This window comes from Maylandia zebra, linkage group LG13 (genome assembly GCF_041146795.1).
Source record: "Maylandia zebra isolate NMK-2024a linkage group LG13, Mzebra_GT3a, whole genome shotgun sequence".
NCBI classification, from domain to species: domain Eukaryota; kingdom Metazoa; phylum Chordata; class Actinopteri; order Cichliformes; family Cichlidae; genus Maylandia; species Maylandia zebra.
This window is the reverse complement of record NC_135179.1, coordinates 19,639,665-19,652,304: the sequence shown is the minus strand read 5'-3', so window position 1 is coordinate 19,652,304 and position 12,640 is coordinate 19,639,665. Positions and strand designations below refer to the sequence as shown.

The following is a 12,640-nucleotide window of genomic DNA, read 5'->3' as shown; positions in this document are numbered from 1 at the left end:
CTCTCTCTTCCTCTCTGCCTCGTAATATCCTGTAGCATCTAAATCAGAGCAACCACGAGTCACCACAAGAGATTGTCAAAAAAGAAAAAAAGAAATTGTTAAAAAAAATTGTCTCCAAATATGTTTTTGAACTCTGTAGTCTGTGATTTACATGAGGGGCTGAACGAGCAGAGTGAAGAAACAGACACGAATAACAGAAGCACTTTAAAAAACCACGCCTGGAAAGTCTGTGAAAGTTATTTCTGCAGTTAACTGAAAAATAAAACGCTTTGCCACCAAAGTTTCACCCATCCTAACCACTCTCACAAACTGTTGAGTATCAAAGCTTACTGCTACAGAACGGTAAGAGTTATCTGTCTTTAGCCATCAGGGCACGTTGTTGTATTTGCAGCCATCTAGTGGTAATGTGCTTGAAGCATAGGCTTGAAGTTTAGGGATGTTGATTGGTGACCTGTGTTTTAATGTTTTTAGGTCACAAAAAAAACACATTTAGGGAGCAATTTTCAAGAACAATGAGCTTGCAACTGACTGGATGCCTTGTGAAGGAAAACTATGTAGGTCCCACTACTGAAGAGAGACTGCCCTACAATCCAGTGCCCACTGGTATCAGACCAGGGCCCGCACTGTATGCAGTTCTCTGCATTAGCAGCCTGAGACCTGCTTTTGACTTTTTTATAAGAAAGAAGCTCTTTTAGCTGCTGTGCACCTATAAAAATCTGCATGGGAGGAGAATTGGAGAGATATACATGAAGTGTAGATGAGAGCCTACCCCAGAATAAAGCTACATGTGGCATGTGGGATGACAAGACTCCAAGTTCCAAGGAGTTAAAAAGAAAAAGGGGTTCACACTCCAACCAACAGAGGCGCTCCAAGGACACGCTGACAACATCTTTACTTCGTTCACCTGTAACATGGTGGACTAATGTTGCTTGTATTAATTCATCTCCTTGTTTGTTGTGGGAAGTTGTGGTTTTGCGTGCCACATTTACTGTGAGCCAATGGCTGTGATGGGGTTGGATTAATTGAAGGCGGGTGTATTTGATTGCACTGATATGCTAGTCTACTTATAGCCCACACTACAAACACCGCTATGATGTTTTGTCTCTCTGTGCAGGTATGTCATATGATCAGATCTAAGATGACTTGATTCAAATATGTTTAGGATGGATAGTTTGCTGCTCTGTGAATTGTATATTGAAGATGTAGTTATATTGTGTCTCTCTGTGCAGACCAGGGCCTACTATATGCCGCAGCCTAAAGGCAGAATTGGGTTGCTGAGGCTGGAGTGATTACTGGCCATCTACTTTCAGGGTGGTGGGTCTTGGGGGACAGCTGCTGGTTGATATCTGAAGTGCAACTGAACTGAGGCATCGCTGGCTCTGGCCTTGGACTGTGGGTTTTATCCCCTTTTCAAGTGGGACACTGGACTGTTTTATCCCTTCATTTTTTTGATCATTGTACTAATAAATTCTTTTTGAATTTTATTGGTTGTTGTCTTTTGCCCATGGCTGAGACAGCTGGTCAGACCTAGAATCTGTTTGTGTGTGTGTTACACACCTTGGCAAAGAAACTCCTCAGATGAAATCTGGCTCTGGTTGGCACATTTAGGGGAAACAACCCAGACCTACCTCACCCAGCTCCTCCAGTTGCAACAGAGGAAGATTTTGTTGTCTGTCTTTGCCATGGTAGTTTTGGTGAAGGCAGTATCCTACATGCCCAAGTGAGGCTAAAATGTGCACAACACACAGGTAACCAACAGGCAGTAATGGGGAGAAGAGGAAGCCTGGACTACAAGAAGCACAAATACGGTGTGGATAACCTAGACAGGATGTTGGCACCTCGAGTTGTTGAAGGAAAACTAGCAGATGGCTGTTGGGTCTTTTCTACGATCTCCTGGATGTTGTGGAATACAATGCCTTTGTTCGGTGGAAACCACTTCACAGGAGTGGGAGTCCTCTAACACCTACAAATGAAGAGTGATCCTGGAAGAGCTGGGGCACATGCTGGTGACCTCAACAATTGCAAGACAGCCTTGTCCCCAGTACTCCATAGCTGCCATTCATCCCAAGATACAGTAGTCTGAACCAGAGTGTGACCCATACCCCACCAACAAAATGAGAAGACTGAGCAAGAAGTGCACCTGCAGGATTAGATGTTGGATTAGAACATCCACTTGCTCCACCTATGGAAAGTGTGCCTACAAAGACCACTCCCTCGTGGTTAGCACATCCTAATGAGGATGCACACAAACTCAAATACAAATTTTTGTCATCTTAGTGGTCATTTGGTCATTAAATGGCCATTTCTGGCCCCTAAGACGCCAGGTGGTTGTTTATTTTTGGTCATTCATCACAAGAACTGATCATGCAAAATTAAATAAATCATTGTTACTGTTACTTTTACTGACCTGTAATGATTGAAAAAATATTAGGTTTCATGCATTATATGGTTAAAAAATTCAGAACTTTATTTCCTTTTTCTCTGAAAAGTTACTGGGAAAATATAACCAAACTAGGCTTTAAAGGGTAAAAAAATAAATAAATCTGAATTTGAATAAAATGTTGGTTTTCGTGACAAGGACTGATACCAGTTTGAAAAATCAAGTGGAAATTGTTTTAATATATTCATTTATGGCATTTTGTGAAGGTAAACAGAAGGTGGCCACTTTTGTCCACGAATATGCTGCTGGGGGTTTTCTGTCACTGCACAAAAAAGTTATGACGCATGTATAATCATTGATACTGTTAATTATTGAAATACATTTAACTGCAATCATAGTTAGAAAATGCTTTTATGCTTTTCTCTTTGTAAATAATTCGAATTAGCTGATCTAAATGGTATTAAAAAGGGTTAAAATTCAGAATTTGAGTGAAATTTGGGGTTTTATAATTAGGGCTGATGCTAATTTAAACTCAAATACAATTATTTCTGTTTTCTGATATTTCTTGAACTACACCAAAAACTTAATGTTCTATAAGATGAGAGCGGTAGGGCTTGAAATAACCTTCCTTTGGAATAAAGCATTGATATTTATTATTATTATTATTATTCATTTATTTTTTTTAACTATTAAGTTTGAGGGAAGACAGTGTTTCCCACAGCTGTATTAGGTCAAAGCAGGGCGACTAGTGTTCAGTGATGACTATCAGGTGACGTCATAACCCCGCGCCAAAATACAACCGAAAAAGTCAAGAGCATCTGGCTGTCACTATAGGTCTTGTCTTATTGGAAGATGGTGTTTGCCCATAACTTTTCACCACATTGCTCCACCTTGTGGAATAACAGAACAATTACAATTAATAAGAAGTCATTGTTTATTAAAGAGTGGTTTGAAAAAAACATAATCTTTATAACAGACTTACTTGATGAAAGGGGTCAGTTTCTCTCAGTTTCTCTTAGATTAAAATAAATCTAACTTCTCTATCTAATTCTTCTGTTGTTAAATTTACATACTGGAAACTCAACAGCTCATTATTACAAAAAGACGATGTGAAAAAGGAGCTTAAAGAACTGATCTCAAACTTTTGGTCTATAGCTCAAAAAGATTTAAAGTATGGAAATAACTGGGAATTATTAAAATTTGAAATTGGCAAATATTTAAGGAAGGTTGGCAGCCTTAATGCAAAGTCCAAAAGATTAGAGGAAGAAAATATAATCTCTCAAATCACACAGTTATCTAATAAACAAATTGACACTTTAACTGAAGAGGATAAAATGAACCTTGCTAAATTACAAGATAAATTAGATCGTTTATACACAGACAAAGCAAAAGGAGCTTTTATCAGATCAAGATCTAAATGGCTTGAAGAAGGTGAGCGTAATTCCCATTATTTCTTCAGTTTAGAAAAGAAACACTCAAGTATAAATAATATTAGCAAATAAATGATAAATGGGGTTATAACAGAGGATTACAGATTAATCTCTAAATATTGTAGTCATTTCTATAAGGAACTTTATAGCTCTACATTTTCTCAGGAAGCTACAAATCATCTCTTAGAATCGCTGAATGTTAAATCTATCAGCCAAGAAGATTCTATATTATGTGATCAACCCATCTCATTAGAAGAAGTCAAAGATGCAATTGGGCTATTGAAAAATAATAAATCTCCAGGTACGGATGGTCTTACTGCTGAATTGTATAAAGCTTTTTCTGAAGAGTTGTCTCCCTTTCTTCTTGAGGTATTTGCAGAAAGCATAGGAAACCAACAGCTTCCCACTACGATGAATCAAGGTTTGACTACGTTGATTCCGAAGCCTAATAAGGACCTATTAATGATTGATAATTGGAGACCAATTAGCTTGCTAAATAATGATTATAAGGTATTTGCTCTAATTATAGCTAACAGACTTAAGATGATTCTTGACTCTGTTATTGATGAAACACAATCTGGCTTTATGCCCAAAAGACACATAACTAACAATATCAGATTGGTTTTAGATATTCTGGATTATTCTGACCTCATAAATTGCAATGGTTTCATATTATTTTTAGACTTCTACAAGGCCTTCGATACAATGGAGCATGAATTTATATTTCAAGCTCTGGATAAGTATGGTTTTGGCTCTTACTTCTCTACAGCGATTAAAACATTATACCATAACAGTAACAGCAGTATTAAATTAACAAACGGTACTTCACCCAGATTTAACATACAAAGAGGGATAAGACAAGGCTGTCCCATTTCTCCATACCTGTTTTTGTTAATTGCCCAACTATTGTCTAACCATATGAAATCAAGCAATGTAAAAGGTATATCACTAATTGGCAAAGATGTACTCATAACACAGTTAGCGGATGACACTACATTATTCCTAAAAGATGAAAATCAAATCTCTATTGCTATTGAAACTATCTCCATATTTTCCAAAGCTTCTGGATTGTACTTGAATATTCCTAAATGTGAACTTATGGCGATAAAAGAATGTTCGAAAACAGCTTTGTGTAACATTCCAATAAAACAAGAAGTTCGTTATTTAGGTATCATAATAACCAAAAATCAGGAAAGTAGAATCACTCAAAATTTTTATCCTATTCTAGAGAAACTCAAACGCAGATTTAATCAGTGGCTCTTAAGAGATTTGTCGTTAAAAGGCAGGGTATTAATAACTAAAGCAGAAGGCATCTCTCGCTGCATTGGCATTGCACCTTGATAAAAAACTTATAAAAGAGGTTGATAAGTTACTTTTCAACTTTATCTGGAAAAATAGGACACACTACATTAAAAAAACAGTTCTTATGAACTCCTATGTCAATGGAGGACTTAATGTGTTGGATTTTAACACTTTAAATAACACATTCAAAATAAATTGGTTGAAGAATCTAATTACTAATCCTACTTCCATTTGGAATACTATACCTGTGTTCATGTTTTCTAAGTTAGGTGGCACTGAATTTTTCCTTACTTGTAATTTTGATATTGATAAAATCCCTTTAAAAATCTCTGCTTTTCATCGTCAAGCTTTTTTAGCATGGACTCTTATTTACAAGCATAACTTTAGTCCACACAGTTATTATATCTGGAATAATAAGGATGTTTTATTTAAAAGAAAATCTCTCTTCTTAGATAGTTGGTTTAGGAATGACATTGTTTTAGTCAACCAATTATTTGATTCAAATGGTATTCTTTTCTCCGATGAAGAATTTTGTTTACATTTCAATTTAGCTATAACTCGTCATGATTATACCAAAGTATTTGGCTCAATACCATCAGGGGTTTGTATGCTGTTTAAGAATCAACCTAATATCACTTCATTCCACAGGCCGTTGGCATCTCCCATACAAACTTTTGTTGGCAAAATTTGCTTTTCTAAGCAATCTAAAAACAACAATAAATCGATTAGAGCTTTATTTCAGAGTACCATAACCACGCTACCATATGTCATTTTTTTCTGGAACCGGCTGTCAGATGGTATTATGTGGAACGAAGTTTGGAAACTCCCTAATCAGTTTTTAATTACCAACAAAATTAAAGATATTTCTTATAAATTAATACACAGAATTTATCCTTCTAAAGATTATCTTCAAAGCAAATTCAAATTAGACATTGATACAAGCTGTAGCTTTTGTAAAACTTCCAAGGAATCTACTATACATCTTTTTTGGTTTTGTAACCTTGTACAAGATTTTTGGCAGAGTTTATGTGTTTTTATTTCAGAAAATATATTAAAAGATTTTTATTGTTTTGGAAATATGTTTTGTTTGGTCTGCACAAAAACCAAAAACAATTCAACTTTGATAACAGATATATGGTTAACTTGTTACTTTTAATGGCTAAATTTCATATTCACAAGTCCAAATGTTTAGGAAGACATCCCTCTTTTTATGTATTCTCCTTTGAACTTGTACAGTATCTTAACTCAATTAAGAACTCCACTAACCCAAAAACTATAAAAACTATTGGTGTTTGTGAAAAAATCAAGATCTTTCAATCACTTTAGTCTTTGGCTTGATCAGTTACTTTCCCCCTAGCATATTTATATTGTTGTTTCTGAATACTGTTCTTGTATTTGTTTATCTATGCATACAATTCTTTTGTAAGTACAACACCATTATTGTAGTACTGTTTAATTCCATTTTGTATTGTACTGATGTTTAAATAAAGGTTTATAAATAAAAAAAACAAAAAAACCTTCCACGGTATCCATGCGTGTTTACGGCTACTGTGGAGGTCACGTGCTTCCGGTTACTGTGGAGGTCACGTGTATCCGGTTACTGTGGAGCTCCACAGTGGCTGCAGCCAGACCCTTCTCCCAGAGGTAACATCGTAGCGACCATTGGACTTGATAACGTTATAATAGTGAACGAGTGTTTCTGTGCCCGGCCAATGAAAACGTGTAGAAGCGATGCTGCAGCCAGAAGCACTCCAGCTTCGGACGGAGGGACGCGATGAACAGCAGGAGCGGAGACTCAGTGAGTCCGAGGAGGGAAACAACCCGTTCAGCTTCACGCCGCAGATCATCCGCCTGCACAAGGACCACGAGCTGTTTGAGGTAACCAAGCACCAAGAAACCGAGCAGAAAAGCAGGCAGCTGCTCGTTCTGCTAACGGCTGTAACGTGCAGATGAATGCTGTTTGCAGGACGGGGACATTCACAGACACATGTACCTGCAGGACCTGTACATCTCGGAGGCAGAAGACAAGCCAGCACTCAGGTGAGGGAGGCAGGAGATATAAGTGCTTGCTATCTATCTATCTATCTAGCTAGCTAGCTATGAGCATGGGTCACCTTTAAACAGCACATAATTTACATTTGCCAATGCATGGGTTAACACACTCATCCTTTAAAATGTCTCCTGAAACTTTCAAATTACATTTTCATGTTGTTGTTAGGGTGAGCAGGTGTCACTCTTTATGTGTGACTGCACAGACTTTGACACCCCCCCATGGTTGTGAAGAAATCAGTAAAAGCTTTCATCATGGCTCTCCTGCAGGTGAACATGCTAGGATCTCATCCTGGATCTCTCTCTCATCCCCTAAGCTTGCACCACAAAGTCAGATTTGTAATGGGATATGATGAGAAGTACAAGTAAAAACAAATGCAACTACAATCAAGACTAGGAAGGTTTTTGTCCGTTATTTGCGAGTCTCTGTAAAAATCTGTTGCTCAGAGAGAAATCTGCCATAGATTGACGAAACACTAAGTGAGATAAAGGTTAATGAAACAAAAAGGAAAATACAGGAGCCAGAAGACTTGCATAACTGACTTTCAACATCCTTTTACATATTTATTTCATCCTAAATTCCTGTGAGCATGACTCATCTATGGAAAGTCCTTTCTAGTGCTGAAAAAAAAAAACCTACCTGTAAATAAAGATTTGGGGTTATTATCTCACAATTTTGAGTCACCAACTCAAAAGTCTGAGAAAAGAATTCAAAATTTGACTTCATAATTTGAAATTTTGAGACAATAACCTGAAAATTTTGACTTATGGATCACCAAAAATGTTTGGTTTTTTCAGTGGCAGAAACAGGCTTCCATATTAACCTGCCCCACATACTATTTGTCCTTTGGTGTCTTAATGTCCATCCAGGTAAGGAAATCCCATGAAGTTGATTCCGTTCATGTGGATGTTATAATCACTATATTTGCACAATGACAAAAAAAAATAACACATTAATCCCACATTTCATTTTTGGGATTTTGGGAAGCTGATTACTTGTAAATAAAATAAGCGATCATATTTAGAAATAAAACGAGTCAAATAAGATGATTGCAACAGTAGTAGATTATGCACTTGGACATATTTAATTGAGAAATGCTAAAAATATTCAGTAAAATGACAAATTTGCCCCAGAAGGGATCATTATTTAGCAACCATGTTGGATTTTCTACTTGACTGATGACTTGTAATCTCAGTGTTGGTCAGACTGTTGATAACCTTCCTCCTCCTCTTGTCTTGTGTCAGCGTGTCCGAGTTTGCCTGTCACATCTCAGGCTGCAGTGGGGTCTTCAGTGCTCTGGAGGAGTACGAGCACCACTACAACGCCCTGCACAGGCACGTGTGCTGCTCATGCCGCCGCTCCCTGCCGAGCGCCCGGCTCTTGGACATTCACATTCAGGAGTGGCATGACTCTCTCTTTACTATCCTTGCCCAGAAACAGGACATGGTAAGTCGGTGTCAAATAGAGCTCTGCTGTTAGGAGATTTTTTTATTTTTTTTATTTTTTTGAAGAACAATGACATTTTCTTCACATTTTTCAGTACCAGTGTTTGGTGGAAGGCTGTGGACAGACCTTCAGGACTAATAAACACAGGAAGGACCATTTAATAAGAATTCACAAGTATCCTCCAGACTTCAGATTCGATAAAACCAAAAAGGAACGAGGGTAAGGCTGTGTTTTGTCCACTAGATGGTAGCAAAATGTCAAATTATGACTTTTAGTCAATCTCCTTATTGCCTTATCTACTCTTTATATTCTTACATTACACTCTACATGTCTCTTTTATTATTTATTTAGTGACATGATAAGATCAGACACATTATACCATAAGATTTTTTTGCTTCTTTATTGATGCTGATGTGTAAAATTTGTATTTTTGTATTATTTTTCTAACTCTGTGAAAGGCGCAGTTTAAAATAGCATCACTTTAATATGTTTGCCTTATGCGTATTTTAAATATTGTATCTTTGTTAATAGAAGACGAGAGACAAAAAGAAAGGAGCAGAAAGACGCAGCCATGGAGGTGGTGGATGATGTGTGTGAGTCTGAGGGTGTCTGTGAGGTTATGTGTAACTCTCCGTCCGACGAACCCGAGGGAGGGGAATCCATGGAGACACACGAGTGTGAGGAAAAAGCCACTACCGAGGACGTTCTTGCTGCAGCCCAGGACACTGAGAGCACAGCGCCACGAAAGCCTCAGTATTCCTACAGGTTAGCCTTCAAATCTGTATGTGTTAAAACTAAATCAGCCATTTTTAAGAAATTTGCAATAAAAAAAAATCCAGAATATTATATAAGTTAAATATGTGTAAAGTACTGATTACAGCACATGTGTACTACAGTTTTTTAGCATTTAAAACTAAGCAATCTGAGGCCCAGAATTGAGCAGCTGTGCTCTTTTCTCTCAGGATCCCCAACACTGTGTGTTTTGGTCACGGTTCGGTCCGAGGCTTTAGAGGACGACGAGGAAGGAGGAAGTGAAGCATCAAAGTCAAGGCTGCTATTTTCTGGCCTTTCAGATTTACAGCGTTATAACCTTTGTACAGAATACCTTCACAGTCATAGATGTTTTTAACCTGAAATAAAAAACAGTTTTATTTTGCAAAAATTGCAAGTTTCCTTTTTTTTTTAATTGTTGTTTTTTTTTTGTTTGTGGTAAATGAACTGCATTCATGTGGTGCTGTTCTGGTGTTGCTGATCCCTCAGAGCAGTGCTGCATTTACACAACAACCAACACTTACCCATTCACAATTTGACTGGAAAAACTGAAAAGGCATTTATTAGAGTTTTATATATATATAAAAAAGGATGCAGTAATACTTAACTGCTGTGTTTTCAATATAAAAAAGCAGGTTTTTGGAGCCCACTTTAAATTTTTTGTTAGGAGAAACAAAAGAGAATGTCAGGGATTTCCATAATAAACTTTAATACTTGTACAAAACATCTTCCACTCTTGAAATATAAAATACACTGTACCTTAATAGCTCATGTAAGTTGGTCTGCCACGTTCAACACTTGGAGTGTTTGCAAAACTACACGAGGAGTTATCTACATTTAGTAATGAAGCTGATCTCGAGAGCTCTTCTGACACCTGTGCAAAAACATTCTCCTTTTGAGGTAAGTAAAGCAGGTTTATTGTATTTATGAAATGAGCACAGTTGTCAACGAGCTGGAAACTTAAATCTTATTGTTACAGTAAATTAACCTTTAAAGATCTTCTGGTTCTCACCCCAGTTAATGTAAAGCACTGAAGAACTAAGGCACAAAAGATGCAACGTGTAGAAACGACATTCTTTAAATATGTATGTTTTTGTTTTGTTGAAGAGGAAAGGCCTTTAAAGTCTTTTTAGAGTTTTACAGCATCAGGGCTCACCTCAGGAAGTGATTAAAGGATAACTTTAATTTTCTATATTTCCATTTTAAGTTCAGAGACCCTATTAAAACACCAAATCCACAGATTCTCAACCATCACTTTCGCATCTTTGCAACATTAAAGTGTCAAAGTGATTCCCGTTATTTGTGAAGCTGTTTCTAAATGAGCGGTTATGCCCATTAAAAAACCCCCGAATTAATCTACCATACGTTTCTTTTTGGATAACATTCGAGCTCTGTGTCATACATGAATAAGATAAATCAGAAATGACTATCAGAAAAATATAGAAAGTCAGCAAAACTGTCATTTAAATATTTTTTCTATAAATTAAAACTCTCCTTGAAGAGGCGGGACATTTCAAAGCATTTAAAATAGAAATAATGAACAAGCCGTTGTCTTTTAGTGCGTCATTACAAGTTTTTGCTTTCAGCTCAAAGCAACAGGCTCTGAAAAAAATCGTCTTCTGTGGTCTTCTCTTACTACAGTAAAATTACTGGAACTGAAGCATACCTGAGCTGGGACAGCTGAAAATAAAAAAGGCAATCAACTGTTTTGTTTTTGTTCCTGGAAATAATGAACAGCTTTAAAATGAAGCGAGACTGTTATGTTAACATATCCCTGCTGTGGGTTATTATATTATTCTTTCCCCATTAGCGCTTTAACGAAAAACATTTCATTCAATGTGAGATTTCAGACAGATTATTTCATAAGAATATTTTTTGCTGGATAAAGCTAAGGCAGTTTCCCCAACGAAGCAGCTTAAAAGTTAGTATGAGTTAGGACAAGTAGTACATCCCATATGGTCCACTGAATAGTCCTGGTACGGGTAAGGCAGGCCGAGGTCCGTTCAGGGCCCCGTATAGCGCCGGGGCGCCTATTGGTGCGCTCAAGGGGAAAGGAAAGGCGAAGGCCGGGAGCAACGGCTTCGTGGCCAGCTTTAGTTTCTCCAGCTCGGCCTCCTGCAGTCTCTTGGCCTTGGCCCTGCGGTTCTGAAACCAGATCTTGACCTGGGTCTCTGTGAGGCCGAGGGAGCTGGAGAATTCCGCTCTCTCCGCGATGGAGAGGTACTGTTTCTGTCGGAACTTCCTCTCCAGTGAAAGAAGCTGAGAGGTTGTAAAGGGAGTTCTGGGTTTCCTGTTGTTCTTGTGTTTCCGTAGGTTGCACGGGCTGGGGCTGGGAAGTCCTGGAAATACAATTAAGAAGTTATGTACACTGCTAGAACTTCGGCGATCGATTTAATAGCATAACTAGTGATTGTTTGAAGTTTAATTTTTGATTGCGCATAGACTATAATCTGAAAGATCGGGGAAATATCAAAGCTTTTTAATATCCTAACTATTCTACAGTCAGTGCACCTTTGCCGTTATTTACTCTTTGGAGGAAAGTTCAAGCTCCCTCTCACTGTTGGCTCTTAATAGTTTTATTACAGACAATTATAATATTTTATACAATCGTTTAGCAGTCATTTTGTTTATGCTTCTTTGAATATGTCTATACAAGTTGTTGACGTTTTTGTTTTAAATATCGCACAAAATGTCGCAATAGCGCATTCTACACTCACTTGGAGGGGATGCGCAAGGCGCCTGCAACCAGGAGCTCGTCTCCTTGTCGCTGAGGTCCACCGCCTCCGCTTTAGACCGATAAAATCCTCTCTGTGACGCACAATCTGCGTCCTCTATCCGGACGCAACCCGAGCCAGGCTCTGAGTCTTGGAGGCTTCTGCACGGCGTCCTGTCTGATATGAGTGATTCCACACTGAAAGGCAGATCTGAACTTTTGGTTTTACACCTTCTAACAGGTGACAGGTCCAGCTCATCAGTTCCAATTCCATCAGCGGCTCTATCCTCCGGCGAAGTCTCCCCGGGAGCAGCCACGGGCGGTGATCCTTGCGCAGGATTCATTACGCACGACTGCGGTGCCATACAACTAATTTTCCTGCCGCTCTCTCCGACACTGTTTATGTTTTCGTGGCTTCTCTTGAGGAGATAAGTGCTAGTGCAGATGTTTCTCCGATGACGCTACAGCTGTGTGTTTTTCAGGCTTTTACGCACAGACTTGTCTCTCCGTTAGCGCAGTGCCACAAGTTCCCCTTCCATCTTGCCGCC

General features: G+C 38.2%; 2 protein-coding genes across 3 annotated transcripts; one reads left to right on the top strand and one right to left on the bottom strand.

The window, feature by feature from the left end:
* The first annotated feature begins 6,658 nt into the window (after positions 1-6,658).
* Positions 6,659-9,777, top strand: znf511 (zinc finger protein 511). 2 transcript variants are annotated; one of them, XM_004555899.6, is made up of 6 exons: positions 6,659-6,990; positions 7,079-7,152; positions 8,407-8,608; positions 8,703-8,827; positions 9,143-9,373; positions 9,571-9,777. In XM_004555899.6, the coding sequence occupies exons 1-6, from the start codon at positions 6,844-6,846 to the stop codon at positions 9,641-9,643; spliced, it is 852 nt and encodes a 283-aa protein (XP_004555956.1). In that variant the 5' UTR covers positions 6,659-6,843; the 3' UTR covers positions 9,644-9,777. The 2 variants fall into 2 exon arrangements, with proteins under 2 accessions (XP_004555956.1, XP_004555955.1); XM_004555898.6 differs by having other exon boundaries at positions 6,661-6,990; positions 9,140-9,373; positions 9,571-9,775.
* A 290-nt stretch (positions 9,778-10,067) lies between these two features.
* On the bottom strand, positions 10,068-12,640 carry msx3 (muscle segment homeobox 3). The gene is made up of 2 exons (XM_004555897.4): positions 12,097-12,640; positions 10,068-11,718 (listed from the first exon to the last, which is right to left on the bottom strand). The coding sequence occupies exons 1-2, from the start codon at positions 12,455-12,457 to the stop codon at positions 11,312-11,314; spliced, it is 768 nt and encodes a 255-aa protein (XP_004555954.1). The 5' UTR covers positions 12,458-12,640; the 3' UTR covers positions 10,068-11,311.